The following is a 14,572-nucleotide window of genomic DNA, read 5'->3' as shown; positions in this document are numbered from 1 at the left end:
AGAAAAATAATCAAAGGTGAAAATATTGCTTAACACTAAGGAACAAATACTGCTCCTGATGGCTGCTAGAAAAATCCCGTCCTTCTTGGACAATAAAGAAAAAAAAAAACATCCCATGTCATTGAAAAAGGGGAAAAACAGGAAGAAATAAAGGGTAAAGTTAAATATCAGTATTTAAATTAATCCATGAACTATAAATTAGTATCAGCTACTCTACACTAGCGGCCATCACAGCACAGATGCAGAGTTAGGGGACTGCTGTCACCACAACTAAGACAGTTGTTACTGCTGCAGAAGCGAGGACAGGCTCATGTTCCCACCACAAGACGACTCCGTTACCCGCAAGGAGTCTGTGGGTGAAGGAAGCCCCTCAGCAGCATCCTCCTTGATAACCTCCTAACAACACAAAACAAGAGTGTGGGTGAAAGGTGAGGGGGGGGGCAGACTAGGATGATGAATGAACACGATGCTAACATGATCACAGACAACACTGAACCCTGGACATGATTAGACTTCCCCTCAGCAACATTTAAATTTGAAATAACAGTTTAAGTTCTATAGCTTTGACCTTCTAATTTATAAAAATATATTAGCAGGAAATTCCTTTTTTAAATTGTTAAACTAAGCTGACCATCAGGAACACGTAACATTTTCCAATGTATTTTGTTTTGGATTAGATTCAATCATACATGTGAGTAATTCCCTTATCCTATTTAATTTCTGCCATTAGATTAAAATGCTCTTCCAATATATCCTCGAATTTTTATACCATAGGGCTAACATATGTGTGTGTGTGTATATACATATACACACACACACACACACACACACACAGATACCATGTATGTATGTTTTTGTAAAAAAATATTAGAAATTAGCAGATGTAAAGGTTTAGTTTTTAAAGTTTTGGTAACAGACACTGCACTATAAGCCAGAAACTCCCGTTGTAAACAACTCAACATTTATTCACTGAGGCCGCTAGTCATTTTCCTTCCATAGACATTTGCCAGAAATGAAAACAAAATACATTTTATGTTAGTAATAGCTTATGTGTCTTAAAACTATTTATAAAATAAGTTGCATTCTTTTGCTGCAGAAAGGAAATAACCAAACTTCTACTGCTGTCTATGTGTCTTATTAGATTAATACTTTAGTTACCCTTTTTTATACTTACTAGGCCATTGCTCTGATCTCTGGGCAAATTCGTTTTTACTGATGGACGTGAGATGAGGTGTTGGGAGCCGCCAGGGTAATACCTTGGCGTGTAAAGGTAGGGGGCAAAGAATGGCTATGGAAAAAACACGTAACAAAAGAAGGGGATAAACAATTACAGAAATCAAAGTGTGATGAGATTTATCAAATGAAACTAACCAATAAAATACAACTCCAAATTTTTAATAATGCAAGTGACAAAACAAAAGAAAAGAGCCTTATTCATAGTCTGTAAGATATCAAACCCAAATTTAAGACCCAGTATTTAAATGTTCATATTGTTGATTTAATATAAGGTTTTTTAAGCAACTAAACTTTTACACTTTACAATCTGACAGGAGTTTCTCCTTAATATTTTTATGGGCTTACCATGTGTCAGTTCCTAAGTGATTTATAAGTATTAACTCAAAATCTCTTTAAAAAAAAAAAACCAGAATGGACTCTTAATAGAATACTATTCTTTACAAAAAAAAGATTAGCCTTAAGGAAGACCAAAAAAAGTCTCAATATATATATGACAACACCCCAGCATGGATTCCAGGAACATTATTACTCTAAGTTCCTAGAGCTTACTTTATATCCTATACCCTAGAGTGTATCTCCTAAATAAGGTGCATTTTTTTAATGGGGAATCCATTGTTTAGTGAGATTTATAACTACAGCATTTATTTGTAGACAACTTCACATAAAGAGGAGATATCAGATTATATGGGCTAAACATAAAGATTAAAACTCATTAAGCTTCATTACACTGAAATAACATCTTCCCCTACCTTTTTACTGCTGCCATTTAAGAAAATTATTCCCCTTTTAACTTTCAGACTGAAAACCACAAATAACTAGAAAAATAACTAGATCTAAAAACATGAGAAAATTTTAAGTGTTTTTAAAATGATAAAATGCTATTAAAGCATTACATCAACCTAGAAGGTATGGTAAATTAAAAAAAAAATAAATTTCTTGGTTTCAAAACCTCAACTGTCATCTATTTATCAATGAGCCATTTTATGTAAAATTACAGCAGATTTTAAGACTGCTAAATAAAACCCTGCATTTCAACACTGTCTACCACACAGCTAAATTTTACAAGGATAGAATACATTATAAACTGCTATTGTTCCACCTTTTTCTCCTTGTCTGAATAAAAGAGTACAATAACATTCACACGACCTCTATGAATAGTGCCCCTAATTACAGTTGAGCTTGAACAACACAGGGGTTAGGAGTGCTGACCAACCCCCCCGCCACCGTGTAGTTGAAAATCTGTCAAAATAACTTTTGACTTTGTAAAAACTTAACTACTAATAGCCTACTGGCAACTGGAAGCCTTACTAGCAACATAAACAGTGCACATATTTTGTAGGTTATATGTACTATGTGCTGTATTTTTCCAATAAAGTAAGCTAGAGAACAGAAAATATTAAGAAAATCATAAGGAAGAGAAAACACATTTACAGTACTGTATTGTATTTATCTTTAAAAAATGCTGTGTATAAGTGGGCCTACACAGCTCAAACCTGTGTTGTTCAAGGGTCAACTGTACTTATATGGCCAATGTTTCTTAAAAACTGAAAATTTAATTTAAATTCTGGAATTCCTTCATTGCCACATTTATTCTAAACTTTGCTTTCTTCCTAGCTCACATGACATTTACTCAGGCTTGCTGTTGGCTTCTGTGAATACTAGTCCCTACGTTTTTCTCAAGTTACACTAAAGAGGGAGACAACAAAAATAAGAAACTGTAATGGACTTTAGTGTACAGTTCCAGAAAGTATAATACTAGGGCTCACGCTCCATAAGCCTGTAGGAAATATTAGTGCTTAAGATCAGTAAGATGGGTATAGCTCAGGCCACTAAACTTGATAGGGTCTGTTTACCACTGATCATTGTACTTTCATCTTTTTCAGTAGAAAATGGTCGTATTTATACTAAGCAAACAATTATGCATGACTGCAGATAACCTGAAATATAACTAGAAATGGGCTACAGTGCTATTATTTGGCAATAACATCTGAATCCTATAAGCAGTATCTTCCATCATAATCTCACATTTAAAAGCTGTAACACATATTAAATATAGGTTTACTGAATACTGTAGAAATTTAAGTTTTAAGTTAAATCATTGTTCTAAATGCCAATATAATTATGCAAAATATAACAAATGGAACATTTGTTTATGAACAAATAGAGAAATAGCTCCCTTTGTAGCATAGGACAGTCACTGATGACCCTGTGGAGTTCACTTTCTTATAAAAGCAAAAAGCATCTCTAACTTTCAAGACTCAATTGAGATCTGAACCCATTAAAGTTAAAAATTCTTTTGATTTTTAAAAAAATCACGTATTTTAAATTCAAACTTAACATTTTTTCCTATTTTAAAGCTAAAGTACAGTTTCAAAACAATAATAGAATCCATAGCAGAAAACTTCTGATATTTCCCCCAAATTCTTAGAATGAAAGATTCCTAGCACTTTCTTACTCTGTTGTAGAACGGATGCTGAGGTCCCGTCATCCCACTGTAATAGCTGCTATGAGGCTGTGGTGACACGACCCCACCTCCAAATGGTCCATTGAAGGAAGTGGAAGAAGAACAGACGGATGGAGGCTGACTGTAGCCTGATGGTGGTCTAGGTGGAGCTTCGTGTAAAGGCAGTGCAGGATATGCAAGTCCTCCAATATTAATCTGGTCTCTCGCAGCGCGAACGTCTAAAAGATTAAATGGTACCCCACAAGGCAAAAGAAAATAGGACTTTAGTAATTAGTTCAGTTATCACTTCCACCCTCAGTTATCAGAAACATGGTTTTTTTCACTCTTGCCAAGGATTTCAACCGACTTAAAGGAGACAGGAAATCCTGACTCATAAAATCTTGTCCATAGACATTCTAGGGAGAAAAACCCAACTATTTTGCATAAAAGCTTTTGTCACCATTTGAAAAGTCTCCAACAACTGGATTCTTCTCTTCAGTTACCAGAAAAATTTTTCTCTGACTTTTTAAGGCATTGGTGCTATTCTAACATGGTTATGATCCATAAAGTGTTACTATTAATAACTCACAGTGATCTAATATTAATAAATACAATGACTGCTAAATTGTGGGTTTGCAAACTATACGATTTATCCTTTTCTGAACAAACAATTCCATAGCCACAAAATACACCTTGATAACAGCCTTATAACTGGTACCTTAAAAAGAATGTAGAAGTAGTTTTAAGCTCTCTCTTCATAAGATAATGTGTTTCAATAAAGGTTCTGTGTGTGCGCATGTGCATACAGTGGTGCTTCAAGAACAAATAAAATTATTCCAAAACTTTAATGTTACTAACCTTGAGTTCCAGTCCACAAATTTAAGTTAAAATTTAGAAAGCAATATAGATATTTTTGCCCCTTTGGATAGAGTCCCCTATTAAGATTAGTCACAGAAAAATTACAATGGACTGACATCTTAGAGTGGTGACTACATCTTAAAAGGAATCTGATTCCAAAGAAGTCAGGTGTGTGGGTTGAGAAACATTATAATAAAGTGGTTTAACAGGCAACATTTTCTTAACAGTCTCAAAGATTCCTAATCCTCAATTTCATTAATTGTCCTGTTTAGTGCTTGGTACAGTATTTCTTGGTTTTTCATGGAGCAAGACAAACTTACACAGCTAAGTTAGAAATGGGAAACATTCTGAAGACTTCAGATAAGACAAATTAAATTTACTACTAATACCCACCTGCAATAATTTCCCGTAGCTTGGGGTCTAGGTTTACAGTGCATGGCAAAAAGGTTTTTACATCTCGGGCCACAAGAACTGGGGTCCTTGAAGACAAAAACACTTCAAAGTTTCTTATATCTCCATCTATTTCAAGCAGTGGTTCAACATCTTTAGTTGTCGGAATATTCTTTGATATTCTTCAAACAAGAAACAAATGAAAAAGGTCATTAATGTCACTATTAGAAAGGAAAATTCTAGATGTACCTTAAAATTTATTTATAAAAATAAATAACACATTATACATCTTGTTCTCATTAAAAATTTTCTTAAGAAAAACAGGAAAAAAATTGGTACACTACAAAATTACTAAGATAACAAGTGTGAGGGCAGAATTATAATGCCTTTGACCAAAGGCAAGACTGGAGCTAGGAAACAGGAAGGAGAGTTGTGTATTCCAGGCACTTCACATGTTGACGAGGACCTCTCAGTGAAAATTAAATGACCTATCATTTTACACACGAGGAGAGTGAGCCTCAGACAAATGAGGCAACCTGCCTAAAGCCACATAACTGCGCAAGGGAAGCTAACTGGCTCTAAACTCCATGCTTTTTATGGGATACCATGGTTCTTGCTTTTGCAAAGAAGAAATAAACAATAATTTTTAAATAAATTACATAAACCAGAAAAAAGTTAGTATAGGTTTTTCCTTTTTCAAAAAAGGTTTTATTCTCTAATCCTTTACTGCTCAAACCCAATCCTGGGCTGGTAGCCAAATAGTAAAAGCCATCTGAGGGAAAATCCAGAGAACAAAATTAGCAAACAAGAAAAGAATAGTGTGCTGGTGAGAAGATAAGGACAGCAATTTTGTCTTCGTGAATTTCAGGGAGTCCCTCTTACGGATTCACTCACATATGCACAAAAGGGAAAAGCCCTCCAAAATGGGATTACTTTTTAAAAAATTAGAATGGCATTCAAACTGATTATTAATATAGTTTAAATGATATGAAAACTTGGAGAACGGTTACAAAGAATCATTTTATGGAAGTGGCCAAAATTTCAGAGCTTAAACAGTTAAAAAGGTAGTTCATCTGTTTCAGGAGTTTAACATAAAAAACTAAGAAGAGAAGCTAGAAAGATTTAGATAAAAACACACAGCTGACAAGTCACATGAAACAAATTAACTGAATTTTAATGCCAGCTCTGCTTAAACTTGAATGTGAACAGTGTTCTCAATACGACGAACAATACTGCTGTTCACAAGCCAACAGTCTACTGCTGGTTTCCAGATTGAAGTCTCGATTCTAACCTTTTGAGCTCAATACATTAATCTCTTCTACTGAAAGAGATATTTATGTAAATGATAATCTTTTGGCAGTGGGCCATTAAAATCATATGTGTCTTTATTTTTTGGATATTTTTCCAAAGGTTAGTATTTAAAGAATTTAAGAAACTTCACGTTTCAATTAAGAATGAATTTAAATTTCTAGTATTATGAATCATGTGAATTAAAGTTGCCAGCAGTTAAATGGCCCACAGAAAGCATTATAAAACCTCAGGCATCAATGAGCTCCTAGTAAGTTTAAATGCAATTTCTTTCTATGCTACCAATCTAGCAGTACTTGTTAATGCCAACATCAATGTAAGTTAAAAGCATTTTGATTATAAATGACAGTGGTTTATAGAAAGTCCATATTAATTCCTTGGCAGAAATTACACAAGCCATTCAAATCACTTCCATTCAAAATGAGGTCTTAAATTACAGGGAAAAAAAACTTCCTATTTTAAATCAAAATATAAACAGATTCAAAAAGCATAATTTATGAAGAAGGCATTATTTATCATACTTTTATCTAAAAGTAGCCACCTAATAATGTCATTATTTAATCGTGGGAGGTTAAAAATAAGATAAATTTTCTTTAAAAACTTAAACAGGGAAAACTCTTAACTGTCTCAGAATTTTTTACTTTAAAACCAATTTAACCCCTAGTAGACTCAAATATTTTCTATCACAGTGAGTTCCCATTTATTAAATAATGTTCTGTGCATTCTGGAAGGAGGTGGAACGTACAGACAGAAAACAGCTACTTTTCACTGTAGCTAAGGGGTGAGGAACAAAAGATGGTGAAGTGCACACCTGTGGAAACACAACCAAACACCCTGAACACCTTCAGAGCTAACTACGCTCTTGTTCTGTCTTGAACCAGTTAATTCCTGCTCATCCTTCATCTCAGCCCAACTCCCCCCTCTTCAAGGAAGTCTTTCCCAAGAGCAGGCCCTCAGAGCACATACACTTTCTTGCACACCACATATCACAATTGGAATTTTATAATCATTAATGGAATTATTTTATTAATGTCTACTCCCCCTCTAGACTAGATGTTCCTTTAAAGCTGAGAACGAGTTTGGTTTTGTTCACTATTGTATCTCCTTGAAGATAAGAGTATTGTCTTGAAGCAGAGTATTGTCACATCACTTTTGCTTAATAAATATTTGTAGAGTGAATACACACAAAAAATGCACTGCTCCCAAAGAACTCTATTCTTTCATAATTTTCACTTTAATTACGCTTTCTGATACTGAAAAAAAATTTATGCTTGGAAAAGTGTAGGTCGATCCACTTTGAGTTAATTTTCAGACATGGCGTGAGATAGGGGTCTAACTTCATTCTTTCGCGTGTGGAAATCTAGTTGTCCCCGCACCTTTTGTGGAAGAGACTATTCTTTCCCCCAAGAAATGGACTTGGCACCCTTCTCAAAGCTCAACTGGCCATAGATGCAGGAGTTTATTTCTGAACTCTTAATTCTATTCCATTGGTCTATATGACTATCCTTAGGCCATGGCCTCATTGTTTTGATTACTGTAGTTTTATAGTAAGTTTTGAAATTGAGAAACGTGAGCTCTCCAACTTTATTCTTCTTTTTCAAGATTGTTTTGGATATTTGGGATCCCTTGCAATTTCATATGAATCTGAGGATCAGGTTTCTATTTCTGCAAAAAAAACTACTGGAATTTTGGTAGGGATTGCATTGAATCTGTACATCACTTTGGGTAGTAGTGACATCTTAATATTTAGTCTTCCTGTCGATGAACATAAATTTCCACTTACTTACATTTTTTTTTTTTTTTTTTAGATCTTCTTTAATTAGCAATTTGTAGTTTTCAATGTACAAGTCTTTAACCTCACTGGTTAAATTCATTCCTGGGCATTTTATTCTTTCAGATGCTATAGTAAAATAGAATTGCTTTCTTAATTTCCTTCCAGATTGTTCACTGCAGAGGTATAGAAACACAGCTAATTTTTGTGTTGATCTGTAGCCTGCAACTCTGCTGAATTTATCAGCTCAAGCAGCTTTCTTGTGGATTCCTTGGCATTTTCTATATACAGGATCATGTCATTTGTGATGGGAGATAGTTTTATTTTTTTCCTTTCCAGTTTGGATCCTTTTACTTGTGTTTCTTGTCCAATTGCACTCACTAGAACTTCCAGTATAATAGTGAACAGCAGTGGTGAAAGTGGGTATCTTAGTCAACTCAGACTGCTATAACCAAACACCATAGACTGCATAGCTTAAACAACATTTATTTCTCACAGTTCATGGAGTCTGGAAGTCTCAGATCAGAGTGCCACATCAGACAGGTTCTGATGAGAACCCTCTCCCTGGTTTGTAGCTAGCTCTCTGGTCCTTCTTATAAGGACACTAATCATGGGGACTCTGCCCTCATGACCTCATCTGAACCTACTTATCTCCCAAAGTTCCCATCTCTAATACGATCACATAGAGAAGGGCTGCAACATATGAATTTTGGAGGGATACATGTAGTCCACAGAGCAGGAATCCTTGTCATGTTCTTAGTGGGGAAACTTGCAGTGTTTCACCACTGAGAATGAAGTTAGCTGTGAGTCTTTTACAAATGTCCTTTTTCAGATTGAAAAAGTTCTCATGTATTCTCAGTTTTCTGAGTGTTAGGACTTTTCTGCACCCACTGAATTTTCTCTTGCAATCCTTTTTATTTCTGTATGGTTGGTGATAATGTCTCTACTTTCTGATTTTAGTTATTTGTGTCCTCTTTTATTCTTTGCCAGTCTAGTAAAAGGTTTGTCAATCTTGTTGATTTTTTTCAAAGAAACAACTTGTGGTTTTGTCAGTTCTCACTACTGTTATTCTATTATCTGTTTTATTTATCTCAGCTTTAATCTTTATGATTTCATTCCTTCCGTTAGCTTTGAAATTTAAAAAAATTTTTTTCCCTAGTTCCTCAAGGTCTAAAGTTAGGCTATTTAGGTCTTTCTTTCTTCTTCTTTTTTTTAATGTTGGCATTTACCGCTATACATTTGAGCACTGCCTTTGCCGCATCCCTTAAATTTTAATCACCCCTACAATTCTTATAAAAGTACCTTGATAACAATTCATGAGTCACCTTTCATATTATGTTGGAAAGGCCATTAGCTAAGGAAAGTGTCAGAAAAATAGACACTTCCCTTAGCTATAGCTAAAGTAAAGTTGTAACAGTAACAGCTACAACTGCCCACATGCAGAGAAGGCTGCGTGAGTATAGAACACCACTCAATGGAGCAAAGAACTTGTTAGAAAACAAAGAGACATTTCCATGCAGTGGTCAGAGCTGATTCTCAGGACAACAGTGCACATGGTGTCAAGTGTTCTCAGTAACACTACTTTTCAAAGCTCACAAAAGTAATCTTTCATTTTAAAGGCATCTTGTTCAGTAACTGCACTAGGAAACAATGAGGCACTAGTATAGGTGGCACAGTGAATACATAACCAGGCCAAACCTGCAGGTTTGTTTCTGGTTTCAAGTATTTAATGTGCTTGATTTATGTGCTTAAAGATGGTCCAATTAGGGTTATACAACACAAACTGTAAAAGTACTTGTCTGTTTCCAAATAAACCTCTGGCAAAGCTAAACAATGCAGTCTTTTCCCAGAGAGCTTATTCTACATGTAAAAAAAATTATTTCCCTCTCAATGTGTATATATCCAAGAAGATGTATATTTCCTACTTGGTCAAAATATTAGGGGCAAAAATTACTTTTTTACACTGGAGGAATATAGTCATGTAATAAAAAATGTTTTTAAATGCTCAATACACAAACTCAGTAGACTATCATTAAGACCACAATGTGCGTATCAGCAGCTGGACTTCAGCTGGACTTCAGCTGGACCTCACGTGGGCGGCACAAGATATGACCTTGGTGGCAGAGATACCACTACATCCAGGACCTGACATGACACAGCCGCACTGTTCCCAGTTATGTTCACACTTCTGAATTGTAAGTCATTGCTGGTGGTCATGTCTTGTTCATATGTTTCAGCTGTTCTTGCTTCTTGCTTTGAGCATGAATAACAAATACAGTCAGTAACTGAAAAACAAACTAGGACTAGAAATAATAGGAAAATTTTGTGACCATAAAAACCTCCTTCCTGGGAATAAGAGTACACTTATTGTGATGAGCACTGAGTAATGTAGAGAGTTGTTGCATCACTGTACTGTACACCTGAAACTAATATAACATTGTACATTAATTATACTGGAATTTAAAAAATCTCCTTTATACTTTTTTTTTTTTAAAGCACTGCATTATTTTGACACAGAAGCATTTACACTCGAAAAGAAATGCAGCTTAAAAATCTCTAGTGATGATTCAGTTCAATTCAGTGATGAACAATAGTGTGTTCAACTGCTGAGGAAACTTAGTATACCAAAGTCTGGGGTAAAAAGCTTCCCTTTGAAGCTATTATATAAACTTACTGAATATTTACATGTTAGATACTTCCCATTAAAGCCAGTCATTTCTAGGAATATAATGCTTACACTGCAACTTGAAATGCAACTTGGATGGATTCTGAAAGGACAGAACAGAGGCAATGGCTTTCCTTAAATCCAGATTTGATCATCTCAGGTTAAGTCAGAATAAAGCTGTAATATTTGACCATTAAAATTAAAAGCAATGAGGGGCACCTGGGTGGCTCAGTGAGTTAAGTGTCTGCCTTTGGCTCAGGTCATGATCTCAGGGTCCTGGGACTGAGCCCCGAAGGCAGGCTCCCGGCTCAGTGGAGAGTCTGCTTGTCCCTCCTCCTCCCCCCACTCCCCCCGTCGTGTGCACTCTCTCTCTCTCAAATAAATAAAATCTTAAAAAAAAAAACACTTATTAACTGTATGATTTGGGACAAATCATGTAACCTCTCTTGATTCCAGTTTCCTTATTTCAGAAGGCTGAAGCAGATCTCCCAGATCCTATGGATAGTCCTGTAGATGGTTCCCACATCCTGCATGTGGGAGATGCTCTTTCTTTCAAAGTAATGAAGGAAAGCACTGGCCTACACAGTCCCTTCCACATCTGAGCTCCCTTGGTTTCTGGTGTAAAAATAACACCTGAAGCATAACTACACTTGGCTTTAAGGTTGCAATTTGGTAACTACAGGGATGAGAAAGGATCAACAGTCAGGCAGGGTAAAATATGAAAGCCCAAAGAGGTATCTGCCCCGGCTCACCTACATTACTGATAAGGCACTGCCTTCACTCACGTGTGTTGTGGAAAATGTTCTGAAGAACGCATCCCTTTTCTTACACACAATCTAATAGGAAAAATATATTTGAAGGTTATAAAGAGTTGAGAAGAAAATTTTAAAAAGAGCTAGCATTTGTGGAATACCTATGCCCTGCCATTCTCTGAGCCAGGTGTTTGATCTAGTTTATCTAATTTCTATCCACCGACGTTCCATGAAGCACCATTTCAATTTTTTAAATGAGAGAACTGAGGGTCAGAGATGTTAAGCACCCAGCCTGACATTATCTCAGATATAAGTGGCCCAGCTGGAACTTCTCTGGCCTGATTCAAAAGCCTGTGCCTTGTTCCCTGCACTGGTTCCAGTTCAAACTGGGTGCCACAGACATGGTTCAAAGTTCTTAATTAATGATTTACATAGTTTTAACTCCTTAAAATATTATAAGATAGAACTGTTACATATTAAATTTTAACACATTCAAGAAGACCAACATATAAGCCTATTGTACCAGGTCATCCTGGTTTTTTAATTTTTTGCAGACTTTGAAATAAAGTTTCCCCTCCATCTTCAGGTACATATTTAAATCTTTGATTTTTTAAATCCAGGTTTCTGCTCATAAAATTAGGCAAGCAAGTGCACTACTCCACCCTATGTGCCTGAGTGCAGAGTGTAATAAACAGTTAGACAATCACCATGTTAATTCACAACATGACCCAGGTGATAGGACCATGTCAGAGAAGCAGCACCCAGCACACACTTCATCCAAGAAGTGTGTGAGCAACTATAATACTGGTGATTGACCTATGGAGCCAAATTAACTGAAAACATCCTGCCACTGCAAAGCAGGTTTAAAAACCGATAACATTTGTATCTACATAGGATTTAGAATTTTTTTTTTCTAATTTAATTATTAGAGAGAGAGAGAGAGAGAACGCACATAAGCAGAAGGAGGGCAGAGGGAGAAGCAGGCCCCTGCTGAGCAGGGAGCCCGATGCGGAGCTTGATCCTAGGACCCTGGGATCATGACCTGAACCAAAGGCAGACACTTAACCACTGAGCCACCCACGTGCCCCAGGATTTACAATATTCTAGATATTACCAAAACTATGTAGAGAAACTGAGATGTTTAAACCAATGTGAGATTGCAAGGATCATCCATGTTTCAATTTTAATATTTTTCAGCATAGTTCATTTTCCTTACTAACTGAATTTATTAGGAAATGTTATAATTTGAATCAATGAATTTATATTCATTCTGCTTTATTTACTAGGATTGTGCATAAGATCTGATTTGCAAAAAAGTTTCCACTAGGGGGAAAAACCCTGAAAAACAATGTACTAAAGCATGATGCCTACCCAGCTGCTACCACGCAAGTGATCAGATAATAACAGTTCAGATGGTAAAATAAGAGTTTCAAGGTAGAGTAAATAAGAGAAGACTGCAGCAAAAAGGTTAAGAGAGGCAAAATAATTCACAACTGAATATAAAAATAGCATCTATCATAAAAAAGTAAAGACCATTGTTTTTTCTTTTGTTTTTTAAAGATTTTATTCATTTATTTGACAGAGAGAGAGAGAGACAGTGAGCCCAAGCAGGCAGAGAGGCAGGCAGGCTCCCTGCTGAGCAGACAGCCTGACAAGGCAGGGCTCAATTCCAGGACCCTGGGATCATGACCTGAGCCCAGCTGAAGGCAGACGCTTAACCAACTGAGCCACCCAGATGCCCCAAAGACCACTGTTTTATATCGAGTTTGTACCATGATGTATTAAAAAATATTCTGATGAAAGTAAATGAGATCCAAGTTTCATAGCTGCCAGAGGAACACTAATAGTATTGTGAGGTGCTACAAGAAGAGATACTTGTTATTGTTTCTTTTAGAAATTTTAAAAAATTGTTCTATTAACCATATAGAGGAAGCAAATGTTTTGCAATCAAACTCTGAAAAGCAGGTATAGAGAATGGAGGCTCTGAAATCAAAGTCTGCCTATGAATATGCCTCAGATTAAAGCAAAACCTTTATTAGACAAGCTGTGCTGGAGATTTAATGTTTAATAAGTATAGAACCCAAGACCTACAATGATTAGAATTTAATATTTTTTCATCCAAATACAAGTTTTTAAGCAGATCAATTTTAAGCACTCCTCTTTTTCACGTCCACCCTTTTTCCAAAAGCTAACTTAAAAGCATTTTAGGAGGCAAAGGTACTATTTAACTTAATAAAAACTGTGCCATATGATCAGATAACCATTCGTTTGCCTATGATCATGATTCTCTCAGTACTAATGAAAGTCCTGTGAAGCCATTAAAAAAAACAGGAATGGAAATTAAACTTTAAAGTTTAAAATATTCATATTTAAGCTCAGTGTATTTCCTTGTTTTTCTGCTACGGAAAAGGAAAAGCAAAATGCATTAGATCTTATTTCTTAGCTGAACATGCTAATAATGTCTCTAATGAAATACTTCCATCTTGTGGACTACCCGGGTATTGCTAACAGAAGCCGCTTGCAGCTTGGCTTTACAACAGCATCTCCCCTTACCACAATGTTTCAATTATTTGGCATTTTTGTTGTTTATTCTCTTATTTCAAGGAGTCTTAAAAATATTTTGATTTGAAATTCTGAAATAATAAACATCTGCTGAAGAAAATAATTTCAGGTAAAAAACCTGATCTCTGAAAGTCTCTCTCTCTCTCGAATCTACATAGAGAACGTATATGTGTGTGTGTGTGTATATATATATATATATATATATAGATGCTTTCTCCATATATAGACTCTAAATATATATAAATATAGGTTGGTGGAAAATTTGAATTTTTCAATAATCAGAGTTGGGTTTTTTTTTTAATGTAAACGTGCAAAATACTCTTACTGTATTATAAAACTGTAAACTTTCAGAGGTAATATTTTTTGTTTCACATATTAAAACATATACTTTAGAGAAATTAATTTTTCTATTTCTGTGTTTTCAAATAACCTTAGCTAATACACTTCAATTTTTCATGTTGGAGTTAGAAACCCACAACTTTGGAATATTTAAAATTCTTTCTTTATTCATAAAATTACTGAACATGGGATCATGAGTTTAAATGAGAAAATAATTTAAAAATCAATTTTATCCTATTTAAAGCAAA

General features: G+C 35.3%; 1 protein-coding gene across 10 annotated transcripts in view; it reads right to left on the bottom strand.

Moving 5' to 3' along the window:
* Positions 1 to 14,572, bottom strand: part of KIDINS220 (kinase D interacting substrate 220) — a 99,125-nt gene that overhangs the window by 22,082 nt on the left and 62,471 nt on the right. For 6 of the 10 annotated variants that reach the window (XM_034659950.1, XM_034659951.1, XM_019803790.2 and 3 more), the window contains exons 23-25: positions 4,931 to 5,109; positions 3,692 to 3,918; positions 1,175 to 1,288 (exon numbers count right to left, since the gene is read on the bottom strand). In XM_034659950.1, coding sequence (XP_034515841.1) covers positions 1,175 to 1,288; positions 3,692 to 3,918; positions 4,931 to 5,109 — 520 coding nt within the window. The remainder of the gene's footprint in view (positions 1 to 1,174; positions 1,289 to 3,691; positions 3,919 to 4,930; positions 5,110 to 14,572) is intronic. The other 4 variants (XM_034659952.1, XM_034659953.1, XM_019803791.2 and 1 more) reach the window with 1 other exon arrangement.

Source organism: Ailuropoda melanoleuca, chromosome 4, assembly GCF_002007445.2.
Source record: "Ailuropoda melanoleuca isolate Jingjing chromosome 4, ASM200744v2, whole genome shotgun sequence".
Taxonomy (NCBI): domain Eukaryota; kingdom Metazoa; phylum Chordata; class Mammalia; order Carnivora; family Ursidae; genus Ailuropoda; species Ailuropoda melanoleuca.
Note: the sequence above shows the minus strand (reverse complement) of the source record. Positions and strands in the feature narration are given on the sequence as shown.